Raw genomic sequence first — 12,276 nt, forward strand, 5'->3', positions numbered from 1 at the left:
AACTATGCAAATACTGATCAGAAATTGATTTACACATTTTCTGAATAAAAAGTGCAATCTCACCACCACAAGGCTACAGTTGCGTTAAGGTGTTTGGAATGTTTTTTTTTTTATCATGTTGCTATGCAGTTTCTAGGCTATTTTGGGTTGTTGCTATGGTGCTGCTTGGTGATTACTAAGGAGTTTAGGGTGGTTGCTTACTGGTCCAAGTTCATGGGGCTCACCTCCAAGTTTCTAAGTTATTCTGGTCCCTAAATATGGTATATAAAAAAAAAATAGCAACAGTTCTTCAGAACATGATTCATATCCATTGTTTCACAGCAATATTAATAACCACTAACTAAAAATATACTGATTTTGGTCAGAGAACTGAAAAAATCTAACGGGACAGTTCAACTATTATGTCTCAGCTCAGCTTGAAAACATTTTATTTAGAACAGTTTTGTGACCTCCTGGGTATAGGCAAATGATTGAATGGTGCCACTGGTTTTTGTCTCACAACAGCTGTTTGCCTGAATTGCTGGAAACCAATTGTACACGTACTAATGTAGCCAATTTAATTTAAAAGACATTTAAATGCTAATAAGATACTCGCAACAATCTTGTATTGCCTCAACAGCTCTGAAGTAGCCCCCTGGCAGACCCAAATATTGTGATTTGTTTCAGTTGTTACTTGTACAACACACGGTTTTTCATGATCATTCTCCAATGGCGAAGCAGTAATTCTTACTCTACTGATGACTAGCGGGTTAACACTGTTGATTCAAAAGGTAATATTTCTCCATGATTAATTCCTTTAAGATGCAATCTCTATAAATAACAAATGAAAACAGCAGAATGTCTTATAATGGGCGAAAAATGAAAGGAACCTGATGGTGGGAAGGAATGTGAAGTCGGGGGCGACTTCATCTGAGCTTAATTCATATTTAAAGACTTCCTTTATTACATCTTTAATAGCCTTTTTTGTTGGTATCCCTCAATATTTGGCTCCCAGCACAGTTTAATTCACCTCCCATTGAGTTGAGTGGCTCAGAGCTTTCAACTTCTGACTTTCATCTCCTTTCTTTCGGCCTGAGCTTTTATTGCTCTTCAGCTTTTCCTCAGAGAATTAATGCCACCATATTGGACCACACAAAACTCCAATACAAGTGCATAATAGTATGAGTTCAGAGAGATTTACTGTTTGGATTTTAATATCATAGTAAACTGAAAAACTACTGCAGATGAACTTTAATTGAAGATATCAGATTAGAAAAAAGCTATTAAATCATTCCCTCGTGACAAGGAATGGAAATTAGGCAACTGCTTCTTTACAATATCAATCAGGTTGATGCCACAGTATGAAGATAACTCTCCCAGATTTCATTTCCAAACTAGGGATAATTCTCATATGCCATATTATTAAGAGGATTAGGTTCAGAAAATGAATCATGATGCTTGTAGTGACAAGCAGCACTGTACTCTCACTATATGGACAAATGCGGATGAAATGCCCACATCTGCTCTGTAATTTGAGCAGGTTTCTTTAAAAGGCTATATTACATATTTTATGAATTTATATGTCCTCTATTTTAAAGATGTACTCTATAATTAAAAAAGGCTTTACCAAAAGTAATGAACAGCATCTTTGAAAATTCTGTTTAAATCGTGTAGACTCACATCATCGGTAGCCTAATAAAAGCTGTTTTCTGTTTTAATTTTTACATTTGCCTCATTGAGACATGTTGAGAACATATGACCATACATACAGCTTGCTTTGTCTCAGTAACCTTCCTATTATCAGGAATTTTCTCAATCATCGAATAGCCTAAATGAATCATGTCTGACACGAATAGGTCATAATGTGATTTTGCATCCACACCACTAGGTGTCAGTATACCAAGACAAACACCATAAAAAATGACAGTTCACCTTAAACAAATTTTTTTTTAAATGAGAACTATTATGAGAGCTAGTGCATACAGTACTTTAACACAGCACTGAAATGTATTTATCATTCTTGTTCTCCAATATAGTGGTGATCTAGAAAGTTTAACAATATAGAATACCGATGCAACATCTTTTGACCCATAATGACTGTCAAACTCTACTACAAATCACTCAGTAGACACACAGACTAAAGTTCAGACTATGTCAGATACAACTTAATGAACTATACCTGCAAAGGCTACAGCACAGCTCTGTCTGCTCCTGTTTGGGTTAATGAGTTATCGAAGCCTAATTAATTCACGGTTAATTTCTAAATTGAAGTCTGTGAGTTTCCATTACAATTAGAAGGACTCTGTTTATGAAGCGTTCCTTCATCATGCCTCAAAGAGCAGCTAATATCCTACCTTCCATTTCTCTCATCTGAGGAGAAAAAGGCAAATTTTCCTCTGCCTTCAAGGATTTAAATAATAATTTTACTACACAAGAACCCTAACCCTCCAATTCTATTGACAAAGAGAAATAAAATGAAAACACACAGGCCAGATGAGAAATATGCCTCATATCCCCTTGGCTCTAATTGAACAAGAACTGGGTCAAGCTCATGAGAAATTTAATTTGAACAGATGTCAATTAATACCCATTATGTCTTTACTTTGAAAAGCAGAATCCTCCTCACAATCTCTTAAAGCCTGGCACTTCACTAGAGATTTAGTTAGATCCTCTGTGATTTGTGTCTCATCTTTTGGAAATCAGTTTTACCTTGTAAGGAATGTGAGTTAATTAGTTTTTTTTAGCTCTCTGGAACATTCAGACATTGAGACAGTGAATGCCACAGGAATAAAGACTTGGTATTTTGCTAAGAATTTGATTATTATTGAGCAGAATCCTTGATAGACCACCCCAAAACGCATATCAATAAGAAAAGGACTTACTTGAGTGTAAACTGCTCCACAGTTGAATTTGGGACCAAAAGCAGGTAGATGTTGAGGATCTCTCCTGGCTTTAATGGCCTCTCTGGTAACCTCAGGAAGAGGTTCGTGTCAAGCTGTTTGTCTACCACCAACTGTTCCTGACTGGGCTGATACAAACTGATGCTCCCAATACGCAGAAGGGGTTGTTGGGATGAGCTCTCCCCTCTGGATGCCCCTCCCCGGCGTGGGTAGCTCTCCCCACACTCATCATTGCTGTCTGGATCATGTAGGGTATAGTAAAGCTCCACTTGAAGGGTCTCCCCACTTAACTCAAGCCCATCTGTTCCTGAAGACTTTCTGCGACCCAATGGTGCTACATTAACATTAAACCACGTGGAAGGGAGATCCAGTTGGGCCAAGCATTGAGCCAGATTCCCTTGAAGCCTGCAGGAAGTTTTGATCTCCCGAACATCTCTAAAAGCATGCAGCCTCACACATGGAAGCTTGTCCTGAATCTTAAAGTCATCCCAGTCCCGTCCTGCAATATAGAACAGCACCTGAACCAATGGGTTACTAGCAAACACTCTAGACTGTACAATAAAGGCCCGGACCTTCCAGTTGACCGTCAGCCTTCCAGGAATATCCAAAGGGCTTGACGGCTGTAGTAGATCTTTGGACAATGTCTGGTCTTGGGTGAAAGGCCCAAGTGAGATGTTGATTGCAGGCAGTTCCTTAGTCTGGAAGACCACAAAGCTTTCAGAGCGCTGAAGAGGGTGTCCACGTTGGCTGCCATATGATGTAACTCGGGTCTCCTGGAGAAAGAAGGCCAACTGTGTGTTGGAGATCTTAAAATTAGCAGGGAGGTACACTTCTGGTGGACTGGAGGTGGTACTAGGAACAGGGACGCTGAAGAGGGCATCGGAACTGGTAGGGGAAACTTTACCAGCAACTGCAAAGACAAAACAAGAAGAAATACTGTTAAATATGCACTGAAAATATTTGGTGATAGCCAAGAATCGAAATTGCTAACACACAGGTTCAAACTCAGTAGAGCAGATTTAAGAATTTAGGAACTCTAGAGTTCATGGAATCCTGCTCCTGTTTAACACTGAACCCTTAAGTGGGTACTCAACTTCATACAGCTTTAGAGGGGACAACCCTTGAGTTACAGCTCTGCAAGTGGCTATTGGATGGAAAACGTGACAAGTAGTAACGTGTTGGCTTGATAAAAAGCGTATTCATTGCATTGAAAGGAATTCAAGATCTTTTCTGTATCTGCTGGTGGCAGGGAAATATTCTCCATTTTGCAAGAAAGTGAACAATGTTTTTCAAATGAATGCTTGTTCTCCCTTTCATGCCTCGAGAGCTCAGTTGGCTCTGACAATAGATGCTGATTAACGGCATGCAAGAGAGAGAGGTTTTCAAATGAACTGTTTCAGATGAGTCGGGTGTGTAGAAATTCAAAACAATGAGCAATACATTGGCTTCAGTGAGAGGATGGAGTTGATCATCTTTGACAGAAATTCTCACTATTTGGAGTGAGGAGATATATCGAGTAGCATGCAACAGTTTGTCCGATAACATATTGTACACAGAATACATCATTGATCTCTATCTCTTGGGCTCCTAAGATTAACTTCCTAAGACTAGATGCCCAATCGATTGTTGAGAAACTTCAATAGGCTGATTATAATCTGCCTGTACTGTAGAGAAATAGAGACACTTGGACTTTACTAATATTCAAAGCAAAGTTGACCAAATAAAAAAGCTATAGAAAACACTGTTGTGGAGTTACTGTATGAAAAGGGATACAACTTACTTATCATAATGACAAGGCGAAGTGAACAGAAAATCCATGGCAAATCCACTTGAATAACAAATTGTCCCATATTCCACAAATGCTTTGCATTTAAACTGGGTACTTCACAACTTGAATCACTTCACAGGTACACAAAAAGAGTATCCATGCAGCTGAAGCCAAACTGTAGACAATTCTTTACAGCTGTAGATCAAGCTCAGTTCAAGCTTTGAAAACCTGCTCAAAGTCTCCCAACTTGAAAGCGCACGAGTAGTATCCTCTCAGTAGTAATCCAACTGTATCCAGAACCTGCTCAAAGATCTGAAAGACACTGATCACTCGTGCCTGTTAAGAGGCTCCGAAGACACCTCCTGCCCTGCAGCATGATCGGAGTGAGTTCCCACTAGCATTCGCTCACTCCATCTATTCTCTGCAGTTCCTGTTTGATTGTGACTCCTCCTATCAGATCCCGTTCTCCTCTTACAGCCCGAGACAAAGCCTAGACACCGCCCTGTCTCACCACACCTCACCCCAAACTGTAATAAACTCTTTTGCTCTCATTCACAGCCAGTGTAAAAGCACTCCTCCCAGGACACCAGCGTGGCAGACTACAAACTACCCTATTACATTCATCTTCTCCCACCAGACGTGTCGAGGCAGACTCTGAATGTCTCTGTGTGAGGGAGAGTGTATTTGTTAGGGGGGCTGGGTTTGGGGGAGGGATGCATAGCTTGAACGCCTTCAGGCAAAGAGTGGGGGATTAGTGGGAAGATCATTGACGAATTAGCTCTCCTCCTTTCCTCATCCAACAGCCCCTGGAAGATACATTTGAATGGATATGGGGGATGGGGGTGGAAGGTGGTGGGTACTCTGCCCTTCCAATCACTCAGAGAGTTCTCGAGAGCTCAAAGGAAATAAACTATAATAAGTGGGATGATGCTCTGTGCCAAGCTATCCAACTACTACTACTACAAATAAAATGCCTGCACAAAGAGCAGCAAGATATCATTAAGAAACATTTCTGACCAATGCATTCCTCAGCTGGAATGCCACTTTCTGTGAAGCAAGTGACATTGTTGAGACTTCTTTCAAGAGAGGTTCCCTTCTGCTCCATTACATTTCTGACGTTTATCATTGTGCTCATTCAACGGAAAGCCCAAAGATTGGGTTTCACTCACACTCATACTGTAGGTTTGAACAACTTTTGGTGTGGCTGCGGGCTGTAGGAACAGATATGACAGATATGAATACCTCTTAAAGGGATGAGCTAATGCCTCTGAAAGCCAATCCATTACAAACACATTAAGCATCAAAGTGCTAGTTTTCCAGACACAGGCAGTCTAATGTATATGGTTTCAATAGCTTCATCGGATTATGTGCTTCCAGTGCCCCCAGGGATACACAGTATGAGAGGTCACAGATTCTAATACATCACGCCCATCATTGCATAGGCTCTGCACTGTGTCAGAGAAGGCACATATGGGACTACAACATGACACCAAAAAGCCACACCGATCCCTCCTCCCAGCCCCACTAATAGACCTCTGGGTGTAGTGAGACCTCTGGGTGTAGTGGAGTGGCGGCTGCTGTTGCTGAACTCAGTAACAGGATACACATCTGTTGGTCAATGACTGTGGCTCGATACAATCCTGGGGGCTTTCTGTAGCTTTTGAGCTGCAGTCTTATGAGAGATAATGGAATTGTCATGTGTAATACGCCTTTGAAATGTCAAAGTTGCTTTGTTTAATATAACTTGCCAATGCTGTCATTTTTTCTCTGTAATCCCACACTTGTTTTGGACTTGTGGGAAATGCAAGATGCTGGAAGGAAAATAAGAAATTCCCCACAAGCATGTAAATTTCCTCTGAAATAATCTGTCTAGTGGGGCAAATGCTTTAGGCAATAATCCATGCAGATTATTCTTAGAAAAAAATGTGACAACAATAAGCATTAGAAAATAAATCCCCCACCCACATGCATCGCACACACATTATGAAAGTGTGCATATCGATTGCAATCTTGAGGTTGCCATTTGTTTCGGAGTCTGTTAAAGTTTGAAAATGCTATTTAAAAATTATTTTTCCGGTTTGTATTACTGAACAAATTGAACAGAGTAGCGTGTTAATTAATGAGCTGTACCTCAGAAACGTCTCTATAAAGAGACACGAGAAGTGCTAGTGGAATTGTTCCATTTGAATTATTGCATTCGAGTGTACCCAAAGGAAATGTGCATAGAGGAAATTGAATGAAGAAGAGGCAGTGAGAATACAAGATGTGACATGAGATCAAAGATTGGGATGATGCAATTTGAAAGGTAAATCATTATAAGGAGAATGCAACATTCGATTTGCAAAAAACACGCATTTGCATTAGGCCTATTCCATGATTGATAAAGTCACATCTGTTAAACCTAGGTAAGATTTCAATTCATAAATAGAAGTAGCATTTTAAGTTGTGGTACAATAGTTAGAAATACAATAGTAGTCAACTAATTTTGGTTTAATTTTTAAATACATTTTTCATTAATACACTTATTTTGTGTACCATAGACTTTATGTAGTCTACACATACTAAAGAAAGGCGAGAACTGTGTTCTTCGATACATTTATTACTGTTTCATGCATTAGTAAAAACCAAGGCATTGCCTAAACTTTACGCTGGCCTTCCCAGCAGTCCATCACATTTAGTATAAATTGTTTCAAGAAAGTGAGCTACGTGACATTACAATGCTCCCATCATGCTATAATCACTGAAGCTGTCACGGCAAACTAAAGTGAAATATAAACCATTTATTTGTCTATCTATATCTGTGGATGAGGCTGCTGAAAACTCATTAGGTGTTTATTGTTATTGACAGGTCTATAGAGTAACTTAAACGCCTCTTATTTGCATTCATGAGTCTGGGGTTGGTTACAAAACTAAACCGAAGCAAAAAAGAACATTTTGATGCAGCCTTATTTTTAGTAGACCTAAATGGAATGCTGTAATCGTCAGTTTCACGTTTAGTTAAACACAGCAGCCATAATCATAATCTTGATTATTCTATTAAATGTCCAGCTCTTTACAGTTGTACTAAGGGTTTTATCTAAGCATCATCACACCTTACTGCATCTCATGAGTTCAGCGGGATTCATCAGTTAGGCCAAATAAAGAATTCATTAATTCACCCAAAAAATATTCAATAGGAATTTATAACAATAAGAGCTCTGGAGCGTCAACCAAACCTTTTGATCCAAGGCTATGGTAACGAGCCTGTCAGTCGCTGTAATTCAGAGGCTATAGCGAATGAACTCTGGCTTGAGTTAGCATGACAAGCAACAGTTGCAAATGAAGTGATTTACATAAGAAACAGGCGCTCAGGCCGTTAGCATCACGCCAGGCCTTGGCGTATCACAAATAGTGACTACTATTGCATTGCATTCTCTTCATTATTGCACTATGGTTTCTGTTTTCATTTCAGAGGAAATGTTTAAAGGGAAATGGGCCTTAAGATATTCAAACTCTAAACCGCTGACCATATTTTGCCATTATTTCAGCATTCAATACCAGGAGGCCTAATGTATTTGCTCCTCTTTGCACCACTTGCCCTTGTCTGTCCTACAAGTGCCTTTTGCTATGAGTGGATGGAAATTTACTTAATAACAGAACACGTGAGATACTGAGCGGGGAGCTCATTGCTAATGCGGTGCCATTGCTTTGCTGCAAAGTCATTTATGGTAGAATTAAATGAAAGGGAATGAGGAGATTTGTCATTAAGAGTTTGACAGGATATAAATCAGAATCCAGTGAATTCGGATGGTGAGGCGCATTGCCACAAATTCAGATTATAAAATATTTAAGTGGCTAATTATAGTAACTAAGCAAAATGATGATTCTATGCATAGTAGAGAAAAAGTAGCCTCGTTTCCAGAAGCTGTGAAAAAGACAGTGTTGGAACGATAATTTCAGCATTTGAACGTGTGGCATGAATAAAAAAAAAAAAATCATGTCCAAAGAAAGATAATGTTTGTATTTATTAACTAACTAAATTATTTTATAACCATATATATTACTTTATAAATACATAAGAACACATATTCAGATACTGATGCATTATTTTAGCATTGCAATGTCATTTGCCTGGCTTGGAACTCAAGAATTGGTGTATATGTAATACGATGTGTCTGAGATCTGAAGTGTATTCAGACCTGCCCGCAAATACACACACAGAGACGCACACACAAGTAGTTTTGCTAACTGCATTGATTGTATTTTAGAAGACTGTTTAATGAGCCTGAAAACAAAAACAATAGGGAAGGGCCCATTCCACTGGGAATACTAATGAGTGTATTGACTGAGAAGGTGTCTGGGTACGTTGATAAATGATTATAAGTATAAAGCACATTGCTTTCACCTTCATAAACAATACAGTTTGTTGCATCTTCAGTGCACAGACCAGATACTAAATATCTGGGAGGGGTTTGAAACCATTTCAAAAGAGCTTTCAATGGTCTTTAGTTTATTATTGTTTCAAATATGTGGATTCCTCATTTTAAGTCTCTGTAGAATATGATATAAATTGCTTAAACGTGAATGTATACAACCCGCCAGTACGGAATCATTGCCCACAGAAAGTTCTGCATAATTTAAACGCCAGTAATTCACAAAGTTGTACATATTCACTCATCATTTAACAGATATTATGGCTAATTTGGTTATATGTTCAGCTAAGAGTGCAGTATTCTCAGCCCATTCTCACACATTTTTCCATTTCCATTTGTGTATTTACGTTTTGTAGATCTTCCCCCACAATCAGTAGAGAAAATGTGAAAAACTACACCGATTAGGGCGCTTTGGTTAAACAACGTAATTTTAATGAAAAAGCATGCAGAAATCCTAACCTGCTGTCAGTTACCTTACCATATGAAAAACTATATTAGATTTCACAGAACAATTCATGTAATTTTATTGAACAAAACATATATATTTTTATGACTATAAAAAGAATGATTTACCAGATAATTCACAGGAAAACCCATTGTATATTTATTAAGAAAATATACGTGCAATTTCACAGTAAAATATTGTTAAAATAATGTTTGTGTAAGTATGAGTCACTTTATAAATTATGTTGAATTTATTCAAAAACTAGTTTCTTATACTTTTGGTTCAGTTACCTGTTATGGTGCTTATCAGTATATTTTAAGGTACAAAGCAGATTTTAGTAGTACAGGAGGCTTTGTATATTAACATTATATCAGTTATATCAATTATATCAGAAATACATGGTTAATGCGTAACATGTCTTTTTTTATTGTACATCTGAGTGAACCAGTTTATTAAAAACATGTATAAAAATTATATTATATACTATATTATATATGGGCCTATAAAAAAAGAAAAGAAAAAAGCTAACTAAAAGATTGAATGCCAATCAAGATTAATAAGATGCATTCGAAAATAAGGACGGTGAATATTCCTTTCATGCCGACATGAAAGCTTTAGATGGAATATGGCATGTCACCCTGCAGGGATTTATGCACATTTTACATGAACTTTAATGCCTGAAGCATTGTCATCACGTTTTAATTAGACATGACTGGTACACCACATGGGAAAAGTATGTTGCAGAGCTCATATTCATGAAATCCTTATTACATTTCGGTCAATAGAAAACGGAGGCAAAAAAACAAACAAAAAAACAGACAGACATGTGTCTCTCACAATTTAGTTACAACCTGCATGGTAAAAGACCCCAAAATCAGACGTGGAAAGTATAATTAAAAATTAGTTACAGTTACAGTACTTGAGTACATTTTATTTTTCAAATCCTACATCTTTTTTTGAGCGCTCAAACCGCACGAATAAGCATCGCTAACGTTTCATTATTTTAGAGAATGCAAGTGAGCTATGCTCATATTCGGATTTTAAATTGTAATTTTGGCAGCTTCTGAAATGGTCATACCATTGATATTACCAGAGCTATGCTGAATAATGCTGCGCGTTTCAAGGGCCTTTAAGCTATAGCGATATCTTATGCCTTTGTCCATATAAGGGATTTCCTATGACGCCCTCCGGCTTCCAGTATGAATGAAACAGACATTACATGAGAGTGTTTAGCGCTCCATAATCGTTGTATGAATGAGTGAGTGAATGGGTGAATGTGAGGCAATATGTAAAGCGCTTTGGTGGCCATTGGGTCTGTGAAAGCGCTATATACATGCAGTCCATTTACCATTTTACCATTTATAATGCTCACATCGCCTCATTTTAGGTAAAAATTACTTTGTAACGTAATAACTTGGATAGTTTTTCCAGCAAACTACTTATTTATTATTTTTCAGTAGTACTTCTACTCAAGTAAATCATTTCTTAAGCACCAATACTTTTTTTTAGTACTCTTTCCACCTCTGCCTAAAATCTCCTATGAAATCCCCAAGGTCAAGGTTTTGAAACAGTACTTATGAGCAACAAGTAAAGCTAGAAGTGAAAATCCTGCAATATCTCCAGATGCCCTATCTGTGAGACCCTCGAGTCTGCCGTACAAGAACACTATTCATTAACGTCTGCACCGAGAGCAATATTTCAGCTTTCATTCAAGAAATGCTAGTCGTGGTCTTTCATTGGAATGACTCCACTAAGCTGGCAAGGATTTGGAGATGAACACCCTCCCCGTCCCTGAAAAACGGCTTATCGACAATAGTAAATACAATAAACCGTAAAACCTTAAGCCTTGAATATTGCTGATGAATTTGAAAAGATTGTGATCTTGGCCTGTCAGCTGTTGCAACCCGGGGGGAGCTAAGATTGCACTTATTCAAATGTAATAGTGATTTATGGCAAATGCGAACATTAAAGTTTAACATTAAAGTCACATAGATCAGAGCCGGACTAAACAATAGAATATTACAGGCACTATTACTGCTTGTGTAATAAAACACAGACATTTTTACTGCACAGGACCATTTTCATTGTCTTGTCACAAAGCAAAATAACTACATGCTCTTGTGACAAGTTCATTCAAATCATTACTGATTAGACACTGGATACGAACATTGGCGAGACATGCACGAGATGCTCAGGAAATTGATGTGACATGTCTTGTGCATCAACTGCGCCACTCAAGCTGTCATCAAACTCTTTCATGCATGACTGTCACCAAAGTGGCGTTAGATTTCCCTGTCCGCAGGCACAATGGAAAAATCATCCTCAGGTAGGTCTAACAGATGTATCTCTATTGCCATTGCAAAGCTCTTTAGGGTCACTTTAATAATCACTGTAGTAATCTTCTTACACGATTAGGAAGGACCTTTGATGACAATAGGAGATGGTTTTCATACTTAGGTTATTGTGAATAAATGGCTTTCATTTTGGTTTACAAAGATATTGTATGATTTCAGAAGACTACACTGTAAAAAATTATCGAGATTTTAACGGTAAAAGACTGTAAAAATGCTACAGTGCAAAACTGTTAATTGGTTAACAGAAAGTTTCCTTACTATATACGGTAAATAACTGTGATAGATCTAACGGTACATTTAATGTAATTTTACTGTAAAATACCGTTAAATTTACAGTTTTTGAAAGTGAAAAGAACAACTCATTGTATAATTTACAGTGAAAAAATGTAAATTGACATTCCCAGAATAATTATCATTA

At 37.9% G+C, this 12,276-nt stretch overlaps 1 protein-coding gene across 2 annotated transcripts in view; it reads right to left on the minus strand.

The window, feature by feature from the left end:
- tmem132e (transmembrane protein 132E) overlaps positions 1 to 12,276 on the minus strand; it is a 413,267-nt gene that overhangs the window by 100,107 nt on the left and 300,884 nt on the right. Inside the window, exons 1-2 of one of the 2 annotated variants that reach the window (XM_056235947.1) lie at positions 4,660 to 5,299; positions 2,862 to 3,789 (exon numbers count right to left, since the gene is read on the minus strand). In XM_056235947.1, coding sequence (XP_056091922.1) covers positions 2,862 to 3,789; positions 4,660 to 4,729 — 998 coding nt within the window. In that variant the 5' untranslated portion in view covers positions 4,730 to 5,299. Of the gene's footprint in view, positions 1 to 2,861; positions 3,790 to 4,659; positions 5,300 to 12,276 lie in introns of those variants that run through there. The other variant, XM_056235948.1, reaches the window with a different exon arrangement.

Source organism: Rhinichthys klamathensis, unplaced genomic scaffold (genome assembly GCF_029890125.1).
Source record: "Rhinichthys klamathensis goyatoka isolate OS25496 unplaced genomic scaffold, OSU_Roscu_1.1 h1tg000435l_1, whole genome shotgun sequence".
In the NCBI taxonomy this organism is placed as follows: domain Eukaryota; kingdom Metazoa; phylum Chordata; class Actinopteri; order Cypriniformes; family Leuciscidae; genus Rhinichthys; species Rhinichthys klamathensis.